General features: G+C 32.0%; 1 protein-coding gene across 7 annotated transcripts in view; it reads right to left on the bottom strand.

Moving 5' to 3' along the window:
• The window catches only part of chico, a 79154-nt gene that overhangs the window by 54417 nt on the left and 2504 nt on the right, over nucleotides 1–22233 (bottom strand). For 6 of the 7 annotated variants that reach the window (XM_065360109.1, XM_065360113.1, XM_065360112.1 and 3 more), the window contains exons 2-3: nucleotides 1475–1594; nucleotides 596–705 (exon numbers count right to left, since the gene is read on the bottom strand). In XM_065360109.1, coding sequence (XP_065216181.1) covers nucleotides 596–705; nucleotides 1475–1594 — 230 coding nt within the window. Of the gene's footprint in view, nucleotides 1–595; nucleotides 706–1474; nucleotides 1595–2331; nucleotides 2859–22233 lie in introns of those variants that run through there. The other variant, XM_065360110.1, reaches the window with a different exon arrangement.

The following is a 22233-nucleotide window of genomic DNA, read 5'->3' as shown; positions in this document are numbered from 1 at the left end:
TACTACTACGAGCGAGGCAGCAGCAAGGTCGCAATACGAATATTGTTTTTCACGCCAAATAATTATTTTCGCTTTATTTCGCTTCAGCAGCGGTATGATTACATTATTGTTTTCATTTTCACAGTCGAGTAAATTTCGATATACGTATGTTATAAATATAGGGGAAGAAATTCGATCGAGTGAGTCAACAAACTACTGGTCCATTTGCATAGATACCTAAATGAGATAGCAAAAATCAATCGTAGTATCAACCAAAAAAAACACACACTCATATTGTGAGATGATACAACTCGACCAATCGATTAATCACATTAAAATTATCAATTTTTTCACAACATTTCAGAGCCATACAGCATAATAATGTAAATAGCCAGTTGGAAAAAAATATATCGAGACGAAAGAAACATTCGCGAACCCATAATTTGCTTCGCGATGTTGTTAACATCGTCGACGAATAAATTATGGAAAAAGACGGAAAAACATTAAGAAACAATTACAAACGATGTTAACGAGGCACGAGAAATACATACGAATACGAATTCGTCGAAAACGAGCAGCGTAATCTCGCGTAATGACAATTCTAAAAATTGTTTACCTTTTAGGAGGATTATTATTTTTCCATTTTTTGCCCGAATCGTAGTATTCTAAACACGCCTGAGTATTCGACGAGTCTGCTCGTAAAACGAAGAATTTCTTTTTCATAGTCTGCAAAAAAAACAACAACAAAATACATAATTAATATCGATGCGAATTTTTTCGATATGGTTGACTCATTCTGAGATAAAATCGTTCTAGAAATTTCATTTTTTTAAAAAATAATATCACGTGCTAACATTTGAAAAAAAAAAAAAAAATTTGAAAACAATTTTAAATTTAAATGATAATTATTGAACATTATTTTACAGCTGTAACTCACGTGGAGAAATACCTCAAGTTTAGGAACTTGAAAAACCACTCGAAATAGATAAAATTAGCAGCTCGAGAGAAATTTAAGTACACTCAAAGTGGAAACATTTCTTCCCATGTATTTCAGGAAAATATTCGTTGAAAATAATTTGGGAAAAATTAACATAAAATGAGTATTATCGTCGCATAAAAAAATGCAGCAAATTAATCAAAAATGTCTCCTCGTTAAAAACGAATTTTTTACAGAATATATTCTGAGAAATACACTTCTTCACTCATTTTGATTTGTTTGTGAGAACTTCGTATAGCTTCACATTACTTTACAGCACATTTCACCAGTTTACCAGCTCTTGAAACCCATTCCCTTATCTAGAGTAAACGTAAAGCTCGTAAATTGAGTAAAAAGATGCAGCTAAACTGGCGAAAAATAAGCAAACACGAATGCAACCTAATCGAACAACACAAAAAAATCAACGATCAAGTATCTCAAAACGATAAGTCGACCACAGTGGAGCTTGAATTTCATCGTACAAAATGGAATATTTTTCTGGATAAAATTTTTCATTACTTTTAATTTTTTCAGGTATCCAGTCTTGACGATTTCTCCGATTCTGCTAGAGTTGCTGCTTTCGCTACCTTCACTTCCGACTGACGACATCGTGACGTTGGCTTTTCTAATACGTATCAACTGTAACAACAAAATATACGAACACAAATTGGTAAACAAATTCGAAAAAAAAAATTATTTTCCATCGTTATTATCACTACATAATACACTGAGGATGTTCGTATATAACGTTGGTCGTTCATTACACACACTACACACAGTTTAAACATTCGCCAAATTTACAACGATAAGGCATTTTAACCTGATAAGTTATCGTTACGCGTTAATTTTTTCATACTTTGGTACGTCACGATTTAAAAAAAAAAAAATCTCCGACCGTAAAATTATCAACTCGACGAAATGAATTTTTCATCGAATGAAAATTTTTTCACAAATGACTCGAAAAAATAAAATACTTAGTAGAAAATCGAAGAGTGTAAAAAAAAGCAAACTGATAACGTAGACTGGTTATTCGATAACAGAATGGTTTTCGTGTAATTAGAAGGAAAAAAATACACAGACAGGCAGCAAGCAAAATTCCAACGTATTTCATTTCACATATTTTCACTCGATGAATGGAATGAATGCATTTCCAATACGCGTAACCTATTTACAGCCAGCGAATTCATCATTGAGAGAATCAAAACAAATACAACGTAAACAAGGCGAACGTTACATCGACGGTGGAGTATTTTCACTCGAATAACATTGTAACTTGTAGGTTGTTTGCGAATAATAATAAATGTAGAAAGGTTTATTCGATGTAAAAAATAATATATTAATAAGGAACTGGTATTAGAGAAGATGAAGATGTTTACCAAATGCAATGTTGAACATCAGCATGTCCTATGTGAAAACTCTAAACTAGGCGTTGCACCACGAGTTCACACACATTAATACACACATCGCGTGTTATTCGATTAAACTACATTTATTACTTTTAACTAAAATATTGGAAAATATTAAAACACATGGTAACTGCGAAACACGAGGACGAAATAACTAAGAATAATGATAAAATTCGCGAGAAAAAAAACAACAACGACCAAGAATTATCTATATCAAAACAATGCGTAATAAACGCGTATACGAAGGAAACGATATCGCGTGGACGAAAAACGTTATATTGGCGACATCGACACTCTCGTATTTTAATACACAATTCGCGAAATTAAAAATTGAATAACTAAATAATTATCTAAAACGTTAAAACAGATAGTCACGTTGTGAAGTTCTGCACAATAATAAATGTTCCCATAACAACTGAAACGTATTTGAAATTGTTATTTTCATAGCGCGCACTTTGATAAAACTACGAAAATATGTAACCATCTTGGAAAAGGTCATGTGAGAATTGTACACAAGACGTCAAAAGTTGTAAACAATTTTCGCGCATGCGCATTCCGTACTGACGCGACGAATACAGCGCTGCCGATCAACGTTCGTACGATGAACGAGGTTACGCCACGGAGAAGAATAGGTAGGTGGTTTTGAACTCGCCCGTCGGCTGATGTGACGTCACCTGAAGGAAGTTGGTAAGTACGAAAGTAGGTAAGCCATGTTTTCAACCCTTTTTGCATGATAGAAATTGCGTTTTGCAATTTTTTTGGCGAAACGAAGGGGTTTGGGTGAAATTTTATAAGAACATAACTTTAAAAATATTGAAATTTGCTATTGATTGGTATACATTTCATTTAATTTTGTGCGGTAATAACGGTTATATGATTATTTTTATTTCCGGATTTTCGGGATTTTCACTATACGCGAAGTTCAAATTGAAATTACTCGAAATTTTCAAATGAACAGGTAGGTGTTTTAAAATACCAAAAAATTCAGAATTTTATACCCTTTAATATGGTTTTTTGTTCGAATCGCTAGCTTCTATCGTTCAAAAGTTATTCAACTTCAAAATTACAAAAAGTGAGCTTGCGAAAGATACATTGCAGAATGATCTTGGGGTCAGTCATTCCATGTCAATTGACTGAAAAAAAATGCAATTTTGAAAGACATGTCTTTCGATTTAGCACAATTTTTTTAAAAATGTCTACCCACCCAATAATTAAGTAACCACCAATCAGTTTGGTCCCAGCCACATCAGGTGGCGGGTGGGGGAAGCTTTAATTATTTTCACATTGTCTCGAGGTACTCAACTTCAGCAGCGCATGCCTCCAATGCTATGATACTTTGATCAAAACTGATTCCACAGTTCGAAAGCGCATTGCATTTTGAACTTTATAAATATTTTGAAATGTTCAGAGGCTAAAAGTTGAACTTTCAAATTGAAAGTTAAAATTTCGAAATGGTGCAGTAGTGAGAGCTATGTATCATTTAAAATTCTGAAAAAATTTCCATATGTACCTTTTGATGTTTTTTTTTAAAACAGAAAATCAAATAAGATTTTACTTTATTCTTCATTGAAATTGCAATTGAGGGTCTTCATGGAAGAGGGGCCTTCGTCAATTTTTTTCACTGATTTTTATAAGTTCAAAATGGACTTGAAAATTTTTTCTACAAGCTAACATTTTCGGTTTTCCAATTCGTTTTTTTTTTTTTTTTTCATGGAAGAACAGTTCAATATCACCGAATATGGTGAAGTGAAATCAATAAAAAAAATTTAATACATTCAAAATATTGTTAATGAAAAAAAACAAACAAAAAAAATGTTCAAGGCCCCTTTTCCATGGAACCCCTCACTTTCAAGCCCCGAAAAGTCCCGGAAAGCCCTGAACACTTCATTCAAGCCCTGGATACTGAGCCCTGAAACTCAAACCCAAAGTTTCCTGGGCCCCAATCCAAGCCTAAGACCTAATAAATTTTTGATTGAAAGCCCAAGCTTCGAAACCCAAAACCCGAAAAAAATCGTTCGGGGCCTCATCCCTGGGTTAAGGTTAAAGTTACGGTTTTTGGTGGCAATTTTTCCAGTTGAGCTTAAAATTTTGGTTAGTGGTTAAAACAATTGAAAATTTGAAAATTTCGGAAAATTTATAAAACTTTTCTCTGAGTTTGAAATTTTGAAGATTAAAAATTGAAAAACTGGTAACATTTGAATCCAAAATTTAACAATTTTTTCAAGAAACAATTCTCAATCATCTCTTATTATTAAAATAGGTATCATTTAAGATCGAGCCTTAATAGTTCAATGACTAATGAGTATGATGCAACTATAGTTTGAGTTTCAAATTTTTTAAACTTTCTATTCACCATTTTTCATTTCATCTTTTGATCATTTTTTTGATTAAGATTTCAAATCACTACAAATCACATTGAAAAAAAACTAAAGATAAAAAGAAATGAAAAAATGGTACTTTTCAATTTTTTTAAAAATTTCCAACCGGTTTTTTTCTAAAAATTTTTTGGTCAAGATTTCGGTTATGGTTCATTTGGTAAGTGAAAGAGGTTTTTTGGTTGAGGTTAATTTTTTTCTGGTTAATTCCCCGCTTAATTTGCGGTTACGGTTAATGTTTAAAAACCGGTTAACAAGCCTGCTTTTTTGAAATATTGAATTTTCGAGATGGGATCTTTTAAAGGAGGAGGAGCACCCTCTGCCCCAAATTTGGGCAAAACTTTCAAAAAAAAATCTGGGGCATGTGACATATCGAATTGTATGTTTTTGGTAACGCTGAACACGAAAATGACGTCAGATTTTTGATTGGACTCTATCCACGGCCTCCAGCACCTCCCCAAAGGGGATAAAAGTCAAAAAAAATGGTTTCTTTCGTGTGGCACAGGAAATGGTATGTTTTCGATATCGCTGAACTCGAATATAGCCTTAGTTTTTCAAATTGACCTCACCCATGGCTCCCAGAACCTTCCCCAATGAGTAAAAGTCCAAAAATATTATTGAGGGATCAGGGGTGGCAACTTGAATTTTTTCAGTGTGTAGCACAAAAATTTCGGCACAAAATTACTATTATGATATAACCTCCTCGCCCCCCTTCCCCCGCTTAAACCGATAAAAAGTCGATAATTTGAAGAGAGAAGACGAAATTTATTTGGTAATTAGGTAGGTAATATGAGTAGGTATACGTCTTATTTTCTAATTTAGAAAGTTGAACTTCTTGTTCCATTTTTGGAAATTCAGGGCTTGTGCTAATTTTTTTTCCCAAAGAAAAGTAACTTTTTTAACCAAAAAAGCGCGAAAAAGTAACCAAATAGTAACCAAAAAAAATACAAAAAGCGAGTAAAATATTTTAGTGCAGAAAAAAATCACCAAAAAAGCCAGAACTTTTCCTCTTTAATTAAAAATATCTAAAAATCAAACTCAAAAGAAACTTGTATAATTTTAGCAATAAGCAGGATTTTTTGGCAAGTGTGCAAAAAGTGATACTTTTTTCTCAAATTTTGTCAAAAAAACTTGATTTCATAACAGAATAGTTGCCACCAATGGGGGGGGGGGGATGTGGATGGGATCCAATTAAAAATCTGATGTGATATTCGTGTTCAGCGTCACCAAAAACATACTATTTCATGTGTTGCACGAACAAAACACTTTTTTAAACTTTTACCCCATTTGGGGAGGTGCTAAGGGCCATGGATGGGGTCCAAACAAAAATCTGACGTCATATTCGTGTTCAGCGTCGTCAAAAACATACAATTCGATATATCACATGCCCCAGATTTTTTTTTTAAAAGTTTTCTCAAATTGGGGGGAGTAGTGCTCCCCCTCCATTAAAACATCCCATCTCGAAAATTAAATACTTTGAAAAAGCCACAAAAGGTACATCTATGGAAATTTTTCAGAATTTTAAATGGTAGCTCCCACTTACAGCGCCATTTTGTAATTTGAACTTTCAACTTTTGAAAATTTCAAAATACTTGAAAAGTTCAAAATGCAATGCCTTTTCGAACTGTGAAATTAGTTTTGATCTAAGTATCATAGCTTTGGAGGCATGCGCTGCTGAAGTTGAGTTTGAGTACCTCGAGACAAATGTGAAGAATTATTCACAATGACACAGTGCACTCTCTATTTTCAAAACTTTGAACTTGAATAACTTTTGAATGATAAAAGCTAACGCTTCAAATAAAAAATCATATCAAAGGCTCAAAGAGTATAAATATTTATGCATTCACTAAAAATTTTGAGCAAAATTCAAATTAAAGTTGAATTTTACTGGGCTCAGTATGTTTATACAACTTTGAACTTTCATTACTTTTGAACGATAAGAGCTAGAGCTTTGAATAAAAAACTACATCGAAGAGCACAAAATTCAAAACATTTTGGTATCATAAAACACCTACGTATTGACTGAAAAATTCGAGTAATTTCAAATTAAACTTCGCATACAGTCAGAATCTGGAACTAAAAATATTTGTAAATCGTCATTATAGCACAAAATCAGATGAAATTTATATCAATCGATAGTAAATTTTAATACCTTCAAATTACGTTCTCATAAAATTTCACTCAAGCCCCTTTGTTTTGCCCAAAAAATTGAAAAACCATAAAATATCATTCGGTTGTCATTTCTCATTTGATTTTACTAAGGCAAGAACTTCTTGCAAGTGACGTCACAAGCCTGATGCGGGAAGAGAGACGATTGATTTCGCCCGTTTTGGTTTCGGTATAACCTCTTTCAGTGTATAGACGTTGGCTGCTGACGCGTAACGGGTGTCTCGTTTACTACGGTAACGCCGTTTACCAGGTACGGTACGAGCTACTAGATTACGTTATTTTTCATTTTAAATCGTTCATAACGAAGATTTTTCAATTAATTCTTCTTAATTTAGAATATTCATTCGGTTAATTACAAGAATATCTCGAAAACGAACCATTCCAAGAGTTTACGAACGTTAGGTTCCGGCTACAAATCTACTCATTCGTACGTTACTCGTAACGTTCCGAGTTGCGTTTCTTCTCGAAACTTGAAAGTAACACCGCCAAACACTAAAGGCGTTTTACGCATGATTCATAGTGATCGTTGAACCTCCACTTGAATTAAATTACATCGCAAAATAGAATGGAAATGGAAACAAGCACCAGTAGTAGTAGTAAATACGTCTATGTAATCTTCGACTAGCATTGCGTATACTCTCTAGCTCTAGAACTTCGAATCCAACCGACAACAACTATTTACTCTAATGAAAATAATAATCGCACCGTCTACATACCTCTCTCTGCTCTCAACTTCACTCTTCATTCTTCAAGTTGCAGTTTAACAAACTTTAAACCTCTCGGTACCGTATAGAATTACAAACAAGTTTGCGTTTCATCAATTGTAAGAAATGTATAGCATACCAATGCTCGTAAATAACTCGCATACCCTAATTAGAGATTTTTAAAAATAGAACGTCCATCGTTCATTTCAGCCATCATCGTTTACTTCTTGTTTTTCGACAAGTTTGTATGCATGTATCGCAGGATACCTAATACCTATATATACCATTAATGATTCCGTGAATTTTGTTCGCAACTTGATTATAAAAAGTCTCTGATTGACTATTTAACGTGTGTACGACTAGGAACGTTATCGAATCTAAGTAATTAATTAACTGATAAATCTAATAAACAAGGTTAATTTTATTATACCAATTACCTATCTATTCTCTTTCTCTAACTATCTACCTTGATGATTCAACATAATAATGTTAACCAGGTTTCAATAGTAATTATCTTTAACAGGTGTATTAGAATCTACCTACTGATTGACTTTGATCACTCGCTATTTCACATTGAAAAATACATTCTTATTCATAACCTATAGCTAACGTAATTCTCATTTGAAAAAATAAAATGGGAAGAAAGAAAAAAAAAAGAAAACGAAACAAAATTACCTATTGGAAGTTTTGAGAATGTTCAAAATTTCACATCATAGTAGGTACCTTGTATTTCATTTTTAATCATTAAAAAAAAAAAAAAAAAAAAAATATTGAATAGTTTTCAACATTACCTCAGCCTACTTAAGTTAAGTTGTACACTCAAAACTGGAGAACAGGTGTTGTTTCATACTCATGTCCCATAATGCATTCAAAAAACAAGAATGATTCAAAAAAGTTCATTATTAAAAAAAAAAAAAAAAAAAAAAAAATACGAATTAGGTAAGTAGGTACCTTAGAATAGAACATGATAAAAGTATTTTTTTTTCAAACCCACTCAAAATTATATTCATGCTAAATATTATTGATTACTTACAATGTATGATCTTTGAAAATACGAGTAATAAACCTTCACAACAATTCATTTAGTTATCATATCCCATCAGAATTGAGCTTTCGGCCTAGCCATCAACTTACACATAAAATTTGTTACATGATTTCCTCTCAATTCAAGTTCATAACCTTACAACCAGATTGAGATCTTCTTATCAATGAATGAAACACGTTTAATCCTCAAAAGCGTACCTTCGCACAAATATTTGATCTTCGAGCTGTAGATAAACAACAACAATAGGTACATATTACACCTATCTACCTTCCGTACCGCGACTTCTCGCTGACAACACACATTATTGAGCTTTGCATCCATACATTTTATGTACCTGTACCTACCTATACAATACAAAATATAAATCGTACAACGAAAATGATATTCCCACAACTTTGTACGATATATACTCGTTATTATTGCATCATTTTGATCATCGCACAGTGACATGTCAAATTTCAAAGTTTTCTGTGATTAAAAATATTGTCAAGTGGTGTTTTCAATTATATACTCGAGTGATTTGCGTATTACGAAATGAAATAAAAAAAGAAAAGTGCTCCAAATTTCGCAGAAATGCGTTCATCATGATGTATGATTCATTTGACTAAAACCGAATATGACTTTTAAAAACTCGGTCACACTGGTTATCTTAGCTTAGTTAGATCATAGATCAAATTTAGTTCGCTCGAATAATACCGTTTTGTAAATAACAACACGATGAAAAATTACCACTAGAATAAGAAATCACAATTCACAACGGAATTATCTAATGTACGAGTAGGTAGTTCATATCTCATATGTACTGCATCCAATAGGTTCTCTATTGTTAGATGTAGGATGCACTTGCAGTAAATTCCATGAAATTTGAACTACCCTTAAAACAAGCGGAAGAGAAAGTAGTACCTGCTACTTATAACGATCAACTTCAAAGCACTCGTATTATAATACTCGTCGGTAGGTATATCGTATTATTTCACCATTAATTAAAACACATCGAGTGTTTCAACGAAGAAAACTGTGAGAAAAACAAAACAAGCCCAAAAAGAAACTCGAGTTTTAGCTTAAAATTGAACAAAATTTCACCATCGTGTAATTTTTTCCATCAAATTCAAATTTATCGAAAAGAAACCATGACCTGAGTTAAGGGTCACGTCTTGCTGTTGCTCTCTCTCTTCCTTCAGTAATAACCTTCTGATCAGAGCTAGCCTATCTCAGGCTGAATTTATTTTAGTGAGATGTTCATTCGTATTCATTCATCATCACTATAAGCTCTGGGTTATAGACTAGTTATTGATTGGTTTGTTTATAATAAAACTGAAGCCATCGCCCTGTTTGGTTTCATCATTGACCGTTAGGTTAGATACACGTTTGTGAATGGAACATGGGGATCTTCTGTTATTTATCATTCATATCTTTACGTAATTATCGACTGGTAACAGAAAAAAAATAAATGTTTAGTCATAGTCTTCGTATTCGTACGTACGTGGCGATTGGCGAAAAACCATCAACGAAGAGCTACTTTCCAAAATTGTTGACCTGGTTCTCGAACGAAATTTTACACTTATTCATAAATTCTCCTTGTTGGGTAGGTCTAGGTGACAGGAGTATAGGAACATGGGCTATTTCTTTGACTTTAGGTACATAAACCAATCAACATATTTGAACTCTTGTACACTACTAGTTGTTGTATTTTTTTTTACCACTTAATATGAGAACTTGAAGACAACCAACGATGGCTGGAAAATACCAGATGATTTCCGCGTACATTCGCGTGAAATCATCATTGTTGTTATGATACACTATGATGGCGCTTCACGGGGTAATCGAATGTGCTCAATGCTAAAAATACTCGAGATGAAGGAACCAGTCTATTAATTTATACGATTCAACTCTTACGAACATGTATTTATACATCGACATATGTAAGTATTGTAAGTAGCAAAGTTTGAGAATCCTTTAAACGATCCATTCGTCTTGTTTTTTATTTTTTTTATTTGTCGTCAACCGTCAACTATTGTTGTCGCAACATAGCCTTAACATCAATGAGTGGAATAGGTAACATATCAAACATTCGCATCTAATCTACCGTTTTATATTGTGCTGTGAAACATTCGTGGAATTTTGTTATTATTTTATCGATATATCAAACAATAAACGTAGACGTAGGTACGACGTGTACTTGGACTTACTGAGTAGGCCTAATCGTAAGTTTTGCTCACAAATTATATACCTATTAAAAGGTTGTGAGATACTATCATGCCGACATTTGGTGTACGTGTGAAGTTCAGGAATCACTGGCTGGTGATTTCTAAGTACTTTGTCAACAACATCTGTTGTTGACAAATACTTTTTTGGTAAGTATCGTTTTGAATGCGCAACAAGACGATACGTTCTCGCTTAAAAATATCTTTCCATTTCTCCGGTTAATGTTTAAATCTAACAAAATAATCTTATAATTATTTTATCGCGAAAGTTCTTAACATTTTTATAATTAATTTTGTTTCAAGAAGTTTTCGTTGTTAAAACTATAAAAATAAACTTTTCAATTCGTGAACTTTGTGTTGACTACATCTTTCGCGAATTCGTATGTGACGATTATCTCCAGCAGGTAAGAGCTGTGTATTATATCCTGACGACTAAAGTTTTCCCAGGCAATAAGTTTTATCCTTATTGCAACGTGTTCATATATCTTACATTACCTGAAGGATCTCTAATCAGACACCTCACAAGGTCGGACTCGAAGATGAGTGAAATATTTTGATTTAAAAAAGACAACTTTTTTGTCAATGATGAGCAAAAAAGCGAAACTTTCACGAAATTAGTATAAAGCGAGAAATTTTGTCCGTTTTTGGCAAGAAGCAAGACTTTGACAAAAACAGAGATTTTGACAACTTTGGTCTTTGACAAGAAACATTTTTTTTTTTAGCAATTTCTGCAAAAAAAAAAAAGCGAAACTGTAAGGCAATGTAAAGGAAAAAACGAGACAATTTGTATTCTTTTGCTAACAAACGAAAATTTTTACCAATTTTTCGCCAGAACTAAATGAGAGTTCTTGTCAGTTTTGGTGAAAAGCAAGATATTCTGCTGTTTTGGCAAAAACAAAGATTTTTGGGCAATTTTTGAAGAAAAAAACAGGCATAAGTAGTTACACCAATTTTTTGCAAAAAAATGTCAATTTTTATCAAATTTTGGTTATATAATCGAAATTTTTTACGCTTTTGACAAAATGCGAGACTTTCTACTATTTTTGGAAAAATAACGGAGACTTGGTCAATTTTAGTGAAAAGTAGGTCTTTTCAGCAACTTTTACCTCAAAAAAAAAGTTGTTAGCAATGTTTAGTAAAGACGTGAAACTTTATGGTAATGTCCGAGAGAAAATAATTTTTTTGGCAGTTTTAAGTAAGGTAGAGTGGGGTAATTGCAAAAACGGGGTAATTGCAAAATTGTGACCTCATGCTAACAAATATCAATTTTCTGGTTGTGCCAACTAGGGGGTGTCGAAGCAACAACCTTTACCGACATATTCACCTGGCCACAACTCGCGGGGTTCAACTTGTCGATCCGTAGCAAACACTTTTATCAAAACATGTTGAAACCACTCATAAGTAAAGTGAGAGGTGTTTTTTTTTTTAAATGCATGTGAAATAGAAAAAACTGTCGATTTATCTGGAATTTTCACGATTTAGGGTCATGAAGGATTGAAGTTTAAGGTAAGATATCGCAATTTGAATTTTTTTTTTCATTTTGGCCGTAAATTGCGTTTTTGCTATTACCCCAGAAATAATCGACTCCGGGTAATTGCAAAAACGATTTTTTTTCATTTTTGCACTTACCACAAATATTTTTTTGCCCTAAATAACTTGAAAATGGTTCGAAATTACAAAAAAAATAAACTTCCACGGTCACATGATGAGTTACACGTTAGAGAAGTGATTAACACTTTTACTGAATTTTTAAATTATTGCTCCTTTTCAATGTTTTACTAATATATTTGACGAAAAATGTATTTCTATGACGAGTTTTTTACATAAAAAACATCAGAAATGATCAATAGTTGATTTTTTGTTCATTTTAGCGAGTTTTAAAAAAAATAATTTTTCAACATTTTTTCACTCCCCTAAAAATTTTTTTGGGAAGTGGAAAAGTTATCGAATTTTTTACCGAATCAAGACCACGAATACATCAAAAGTTAGCAAATGACACGTAGAATACAGTGAGTGTGTTGAAAATTCAAAAAAATAAAAAAAATATTGCCCACTTTTGCATTTCCCAACATGGTGTAAATGGAAAAGTCGATTTTCAAATTTTCAAATTGCAATTTTCTCCACGATTTGCGGACCAAATTGTACCAAAATTTCACCATTGATAGAGAACCCCCTGAAGTATAAGTGGTACAAATTTCAGCTTCATCCGTGCAATAGTCTTCTCACAGCGCCCTCTCAAAGTGTCACTAATCAAAAAGTGCTTTGCAATTACCCCACTCTACCTTAATAGTAAAAAAAATCCGTTTTTAGTAAAAATCACAGAAAGTCTCGTTTTATATTAAAAATTGTCTGTTTTTTCGCAAAAAATTACCCAAAATAAAAAAATTGCTTTGTTGTTAAAAATTACCTGAAAGTCTTTTTTTTCTTTTCATTTTTTATTATCACCTGAAAATTGCAAAAATTCTCGCTTTTCTAACAGATCAATACCTAGGTAATTACCAAAAAGTCTTCTTTTTTAGTTAAAATTTTCAAAACCTAGTGTTTTTTCATAAAAATTTTTGACTTTTTTCTATACTAAAAGTCTCATCTTTGTTTTTGAAATATTACTCAAATGTTTCTCTAGTTTGACAGAATTGTCAGGTATGACTAGTGCCGAAAATCGTCAAAAATTCTCGCTGGTCCAAAAATTGACAAAAAATTTTTCTGTTTAGAAAAATGGTTAAAATTTTTCGTTTGCAAAAAGCTTCAAAAAAATTTTACTTTTTTCCAAAAATTGCCTCGATGTTTCGCTTTTTTGTCCAAAAATTGTCAGACATTCTCGCTTTCTCCAATATTGTCAGAAATTTTCGTTTTTTAGAAAAATGGCAGAAGATTGCCCTTTTTTCCCAGAAAATTCCAAAAAAGTCCAATTTTTTCTCGAAGTTTTACAAAAGTCTCGCTTGTTTGGCAGAAATTGGGAATAACTCAGCAGGCTTTTTTTGTATTTATTTTCTGAGGGGGACGCTAAATTGAAGTTGCAAGTCCCTAATTTTCATACACCCCCCCCCTCACCGCACTGTACATAATTTGAATTTTATACTTACTCAATTTTTGAATTCTTAAAATGTCTGAAAGTAGTATTTTGAATAGCCCGAGCGAAGCGAGGGCAAAAGCGTTAGAAAATTTCTAATTCGAAAAGTAGAACAACATCAATTTTAATGAAGGATTCGATTTTTCTGATCCCAAAATTTTTCAAAATTGATGGGATAACTTCAATTTTTCAGAGATTTTTGGATTATTTGGAAATTCTCTTGCTTTTCTAAGGAATTTTTACACTATTTTCTTGCTTTCTTGCTACTTTCTTGCCAGTATAGACACTCTGATACTGAGGTACAAACTTGAATGCTAAATTTTAGATTCAGAGCAATTTCCAAATTTTCATCGTAAGTAATTCTGATCTCGGTTTCGCTTTTTACTATTCTGATAATTCAAAATTTTTTGAAAAAGTTACCAAAATTTATTCATTTTTTCTTTTTTTTCAAATTCGTTCACTTTTTTAATTTTTATGAACATTTTATCGATACTGTCGAACTTTCCGTTGGGGGGGGGGGGGACTGAGTCCCCCTGAGTCCCCCCACAAAAAAACCTGGGAACAAGTATAATTTTTTCCCAATAATTTACCAAGAAGTCCTGCTTTTAGGTTGAATTGTCAAATTCTTACTTTCTGACAGAAAATTCACAAATATTCTCGCTTTTTGAGAACATTGCTGAAAAAAAGTGTACTTTTTTTTTAAAAAATACTTCAAAAATTTATGTTTTTTTAGCAAAACAAAAGAGTTACAAGATGTACAATAATTGCGAAAAAATACTAGTTTATTTTCCCCCAGTATAGTTACTAAAAAGTCTTGCGTTTTGCTAAAATTGCCAATATCTTGTTTTTTGACAACAATTTTCAAAAACTCCACCTATATCAAAAATTGACAAAAATTTTCGCTTTTGTAAAAAAATGGCCGAAGATTGCCTTTTTTTGCAGAAAATTCCAAATCTCACTCCCCCCCCAAATTGTCCAAAAGTTTAGCTTTTTCTTACAAAAATTGCGAAAAATCAAATTTTTTTCGTCAATAACGTATTTATCACTATTCCCAGTTTTTTGCTAAAATTGTCAAAAATTCTAGATTTTTTAAAAATTTCACAACTTTGAAAAGTTAAATTTTTTTTCAAAAGCTTTAAAAAAGTTTCACTGTTTTGCCAAAAATTGAGCCAAAAAGCCCTCCTTTTTTCAAAAATTTGTCAACGTTTTGCTTACTTATTCAAAAATGAAGACAATTTTCGTTTTTCAGCGAAATGGCTAAAAAGTGTTGTTTTTTTGTTTGTAAAAAATTCCAAAAAGTCTCGCACATCTTCAGAAATTGCGGGAAAATGTTGTTTTTTTGACACAAGATTACTTTTTATAAGGTAAGCTGATTTTTGCTAAAGTTTTCAAAGTCTTGATTTTTGACTTAAATTCTCGTTAAAGTATTCCCGAAAAATCACGTTTGTGTGTGTTTTTTTTCATTACTCACTCATCATCGAAAATTTTCGCACTTTGAAAATTGATGAAATTTTTGGATGGCTACCTTCTAATTTTTTCAAAGAATTGTCAAAAGTTTAGCTTTTTTATCAGAAATTTTAAACAGCTCCTCTTTTTACTACAATTATTAAAGTTTCGCTTTTGGCCAAAAATTGTTTTTTTTTCAGAAATTGCAAACATTCTGCATTCTTTTGCCAAAAAGTCTTACGGGGGCAGCAAATTTCCAATTTTCTAGGGGCGCGAATATGTTAAATCCGGTCCCTGCTTTTTCAGCAGTCTTTGTACAGAGTGAACATTTTTTCAATTTTTTGCAGAAAAACAGGACTTTTTGACAATTATTATGAAAAACATTATAATTTTTGCCATTTTGGAAAAAATTGAACATTTTTGACGATCAAAATCTGAAAAGCGAGTCCTCTACTTCCATTCATCGAACTAGGTACTCCATAAGTAAAAATCATTAATTTATTAATTTGAGTCCAGCTCCTTCACTTATCGAACCGGTTCTGATATTAGAGGCTACTTTCGTTCATTCATTTACTCGGCTGCAGGTAGATTACATACCTAATAGCTTAGCTACCTATATAACTACACCTGCGTTTATTCACTTTCCACAAGACTAATAAACCAACAATAGGTAACCACCAGCGATAAATCACCAAGTCATTAATAAATTGATTACGGGTGATTGATCTTTTACATGTGTATAGTACTGGGTACCATGTTGAAGTGGTATATTTTTCAAAAACACACACAACAGACATACTCGACTATACCTGTGTGTGCGTGAAGTTTTCACGAACTTTACAAACCCATCCAAAATGTACCTATTATATTATTATCGTATTACACCATTTTCTCTTTATTTTTGCCCCTCTACACAGCGAGTCACGATATATTTAAAAAATTGATTTAAGATCTTTGTTCACGAACAGAACAAAACGCGCGATTATTTAGAGGGTAAAATTTGTATTACTTTGATTAATCATTAATACGTCTTATCAACAATGTGAAATACATGTGGCGCCTTGGATTTCGCTAAATTTATATATCGCAGAATCGTATACATTTTATCGGTTACTCGTCGATAATCATTCAATTTTTTTTGTTATCGATACATACACTATGCTGACGAAAAACAAGTTTTTTTTCAATTTTTTTTTTTCGAAAACATTTTTGTTGGTTTTTAAAAAAGAAAATGTGCAACGTTATCAACGTATAAAAGTACACGATGCACGAAATCGAAAGTTGGACCGAGTGTTGAAAAAAATTTACACGTTGATAATCGAAATTGAATTTAAAAAACAAATTTTCCAACTTGACTCACCGAAGCATCAAGGTAACCCTTATGATGGGCTTGTTCTTGTTCTGTAAATTCAAACTGAATAAGCAAAATAATGAATTATTTGCTAAATAGGTTTCCTATAGTAAAATAAGTATAGTACATTGATCATTCGATATGTTAATTTGAGAAAAATTCGAATGAATGAATGAAGTAATAAACCGTGAAACAATTCATTATAGCCATATTAAGTATAGTCAAGTATAATGATGTATACCTAATTTCAATTTTGAATATAAAAAATTAGTAATTTTTAAATACCCAGGTATGTACTTTACTTACATTTAAGCGCATATTTTGCATAATTTCTTTGCGACGATGAATTGGTTGTAAAATTTAATCAGTGTTGCCAAAATGAATACCATTCAAAGTACATGCTTCTGAAAATCGTCAAATTGAAAAATAGGGAAATGTTATTTTATCGAGAGAAAATTCCCTCCCCCCTCACTCCTTGAATAAAAAATACAATAGGTAGGTAGGTAGGTAGGTAGGTAGGTAACTTCATCATAATCCATAGGTTAGGTAGGTAATTTGGAAAAACGTTACCACCAATCATTGAATTACCTAGATAAATTTTACTCCGAGGTTTCAAACGGAAATGCCTCCGTTGTGATGAATTGCTATTATGGTTCATAGGTGAAAAATTAAGCCTTAATACGATCGCACTCTCGACAGACTAGACGCAAACGCGAATTATTTTTCATTTCATCGAAACAGTCAAGTCAGCGTTTCAAGCAGTCAAGATACCTAATCTTTCGTAATCACTCACAATCGCCATCGCTGCAACTATGTGTATGTCGTTCCACGACGAGCTAGCAGAAAAATAATCTCTCAACTTAATATACCATTAACCTATGATCTAGCCGTATGAGTATGAGTAAAAGTACCTATATATTTTTCTAGCATCGCATAAATCAACTTCTCTCGTATTTGTATCATGTATTTACGCAATGTCGTTATTGAAAAAAAAAGCAAATTAATGTTTTAACGCAGTTTTCTCGCGATAGCATATTTTATACAAGGTGTCCCACCTAACAACACCCATACCTACTATAAAACTGAGCACACCTACTCCTACCCATTCAATAAATGGCACCCTTAGTGCTCACAAAATTGGCTTATATGTATGAGCATTGAGCAGCTTATACCGAAATTAAAAAATGAAACCTTCAAAGACTGAGCAAAAAAGTGAGAAAATCCATACCCTCGGAGGCCTGTCTAGTTCTTATGAAAAGTTTCACTTTCAGGAGAATTAAAGAATAAAAAGTCTGACAGATGACATTACATACAATATTTTCATAAATAAACCAACATAACTCCAATTTTTGGATCAGACTGTTGCAGAAAAATATACATAATTTTTACTAAAGATTAAAACGTTCAAAAATTGATCAAAATTCATGAAAAAAACGAACTTAAGCTTCTGAAAATTTGAATCAAAGGATAGGAATAGTGAGAATAAAAAGAAAAAAATAAATAAACACAACAAAAACAGTCATTTTCAAAAAAAAAAAATTGAAAATCGAAACAGAACAGAACTTTGCTTTAACCAAATTAACAAAAATTGAACAAAATGAATCAGTAAATGAGTAGGTACCTAATCAGAAATCATTCCTAGAACAGAACAAACCCACTTAGGTATTTACAGAGAGAAAAATCAATTTTTTGTTAAAGAATAGAATCTCAGAAAGCAGATCCTAAACAAATCAGAAAACGATAAGGAACTTAATTAAAAAATAAAACAAAAAAAAAGTCAAACCCACACAAAAGAGGACAAATCAGAAAATAGGTCACTCACTATATGAACAGAACAAGAACTACACAATTTAGATTTTTTTTTCAAAAACAGAACAAATCACACAAAAAAAACAGAAACAGAATTGTTCAAGAAGAAAAGAGACATGCTCAGAAGAATTCGTTTCAACTGATCAAAATCAGATCAGAGAACGAATTTTATAAAAACAGAACAAAACGAAATTGAACAAGACGAATCAGAAAATGAATAGTTCCCATGGAAGAAAATAACCTGAGTAGTGAGTACCACTACTAACAAAACAAAAACAAATAAAATCAGAAAAAATACAATTGTTCAAGTAGCAACTCAACAAGAACAGAACAGCGAACAAAATGAAATCGAACAAAACGCGGATCATAGAGAGCAGAACCCTAAACAAATCAGGAAAGAAATTGTTCGAGAACAGAACAAAACAAAACTGAACATGTGGAATCAGAAAATTAATTGGTTGTAAACAAGCAGAACAGAACTGAAACAGATCAATGCTTAAAAACAAAAAACGAGAAAAAAACAAATCAAAACACAAATCTTTCACAATAAAGAACCAAAAAAAAAAAAAAAATGAAACAGACCAAAACCTAAAACAAATCAAAATGAAGAAACCAGTTGAATCAAACACTGAATCAAACCGATTTTTCACGAACTTAACAGAACGAAAAAAAATTTATCAATCTGTTCACAAATTTCTAATTTGAACAAAAACTCATTTCAGAATTCATCTTGTCGATTCAGTTTCTAACAATGCAATGCAAGTACCAATGTAAAAAATCTCAAAAGAGGCCAAATTTTCAAATCTGAACATTTCTTTTAAAAATTGATATGAAAACCCCAAAATTTTTAAATGATTCCTCAAGTACTTAAATAATCGATATCATGAGGGAAAACGTTCATTATTCTGACGAAAACATTCAAAAATATACAAAAAAAATTTTTCAGATGAAATCATTTCAGTTTGAATAATTTTTTTCTCAAAAGAAAATATTTTTATGTCACAATAAAAATGAATTGTTGAATTATCGTCACAAAGAATTTGTTCATTCAGAGCATTTTTCATTTTACCAGCACTTTGAAATCATATTTTCAGCAATCGAAGCAAATTTTTCAATTTTTGAAAATGGTAAAACAGTACTTTTTCAACATTTCTATGCTCTAAGAATATACCTACGAGGAGATTGATTACAAAAATTACGAGCATCATAATTATTTAAAAAAAAAAAAAAAAAAACGAATTTTTTGGGAACGTCTGCACTAGTCAAAAATGATCTTACGTGGGAAGGGACAGAAGTGATAATCGCCGATCAGAACGCAAAAAGCCTAATTTGGAAATTGAAGGGGCAGGGGTATAAGGATTTTCGTAAATCCAATTTTTGACCATGTATTCTGGAATAATTTTTCAAGACGAACAAAAAAGGTTCTCTGAAAAAATTGCCTATCTCTAAAACTGAAGGCTCCACAGGCAACTGAATTTTCAAGAATGTCCCCAAAATTTTTGTAAATTTTTTTCAACTTTTGTTTCTGGCCCCTTCAATTTCAAAGTTGTACAATTTCACGACATGACATTTTTTGCTCGTCTTGAAAAGTTACACAAGAATTTACCTTCAAAATTGACAAAAATTCAACTTTTGAAAATTTTTGAAAAACTTGGAAAAAATTTGTTCTATGTATTCGAAAAGTATGGTTGCCCGTAGCGCCTTCAGTTTTAGAGATAGGTAATTTTGTCAGAGAACCTTTTTTTGTTCGTCTTGAAAAATCATTCCGGAATCCATCATGAAAATTGGATTTACGAAAATCCTTATACCCCTTCGTTCTGATCGGCTATTATCACTTCTGTCCCTTCCCACGTTAGAACTTTCCTAAGTTATGAGGAATCGATTGATGAAATTTTAATTTTTGACCAAAAATAAACTAATTTGACTTATGAGGGGTTTGCTTGTTTCATCATTTTGAAAAAAGTCTGAAATTATAGACTTTAGGATGTCGACTGTCTAGGTGTCTACTTAACAAAAAATGAAAAGTTCCTGTAGCTATTTGGCTTGAAATTTCTGAATTTTTCGTGGAAATTTTGCTTCAAAATTCAGTTTTTCCAATTGAATGTTGAAAGTACATATGTCTACCTTTAAAAATTTAGAAAAATAATTTCAGTTTGGGGAGCAAAGCTATATTTTTAAGTAGAGTGTAGGTGTATAAAATCTGAGAAACTACGAGTCGCTTTTAGATTATTAGTCATAAGTCATAACTCTTCCTATTTTACAGAAATGTACTTAACATCAAACTACAAAGTCAGATGAACGTTTATACTAGCACACCTTGTATGATAGAAAGTGATAGGTACCTAGATCGCGACTATACGAGAGTCCGAAAGCGCGCGAAAACAGCATAATTTCAATGTAAGTACTTTCCAAGCATAATCCATACAATATACATATTAGAAAAAAAAAACTAAAAAAAAAAAACGTGTAAATCTACGTACGAACATTTCATACATGTGCACCGGATAAACTATATGCGAAATTGTTTGACTCGGCTAAAAACTTAATTTGTATCATTTTAGGTTAATTGAAATCGTTCGCCGTGAATAATAATTAATAAAAATTGTTTAGCTTGTTTTTTAATAAATGTAACTACACATATATGTATTTCTGTGCGAATTATGCATAATTCCCGCTAAAAATGTCGTAACCATGCAGTATAAAGCCAGTGCGATATAAATTGGCACGTTTTTCGTACTTTTCCTTTCGCACTCGCTCATCAGTCATCTTACTATGGTATACTACATATAATACCCTTTACTATACAGAACACAGAGAAATGAGTTATCAGATGTGAAGTGTTTGATGTTGATTTTTTCCAAGTATGTTAGGTATAAATGAACAGGCACTCGAAAAGACAATGTTGCTTCGCTAATGTGATAACCGAGTGCCGCGAGCACGAGTTTATTGATAACAATTTAATGGACTTCACAAGTGCATCTTGTTCAATGTTGAGATGTGTGCTATAAAATACTAAAAATAAGTATAGAGAAATATGGCAATATCGTATAATAGGTACCTACACAACAGGCAATCAAGAAATCGACTGGTACGAGTAGGATATGTTTTTTTTCACCTTCATCGTGATCATATTTTCTAATTCCAAGAAAAAAATAATTATTCGCAAACAAAGGAAAAGTTCCAATTTCCAAAGTGACAGGTTCAAAAGCACAAAGAATACAAATAATTACAACAATCTAAGTACATATGTATTTACGAATAGCACTAAATAGTTTTATAGGTACTCAGAATTTTAATTCCTAAAAAACAAAATGGATAAGTATAGATCCTCAAGCTTAAAAAAATGAAAACCAAACAACGAAGCTCTAAAAATTAACATTTCAAAAGGCAAAAAACAAAAAAGGACTGACGTGAGAAGTTTGAATTGAAATCTCAACAGATTTTAATGGCATAGCTTACTTATTTAGGAAACGCCTGTTCATTTCATATCCCTGATTTTGGCCTCTCTCGAACTTCTTTGGATGAGCACTAAAGATAATGTAACTTTGACCTTCATGTAAGTATCATGAGATATTTCAATGTGACAAAATAAAAAAGAGGTCAAAAACCTTAATGAGTTTAGTAATAGATATTTTTCAACACTTTCTTAGAATAAGTATCCAAAATTGAACGTAAAGTTTTATGTGCTATATTTTACGA

This window comes from Planococcus citri, chromosome 4, assembly GCF_950023065.1.
Source record: "Planococcus citri chromosome 4, ihPlaCitr1.1, whole genome shotgun sequence".
Classification (NCBI taxonomy): Eukaryota; Metazoa; Arthropoda; class Insecta; order Hemiptera; family Pseudococcidae; genus Planococcus; species Planococcus citri.
This window is presented reverse-complemented; position numbering and strand designations above follow the sequence as displayed.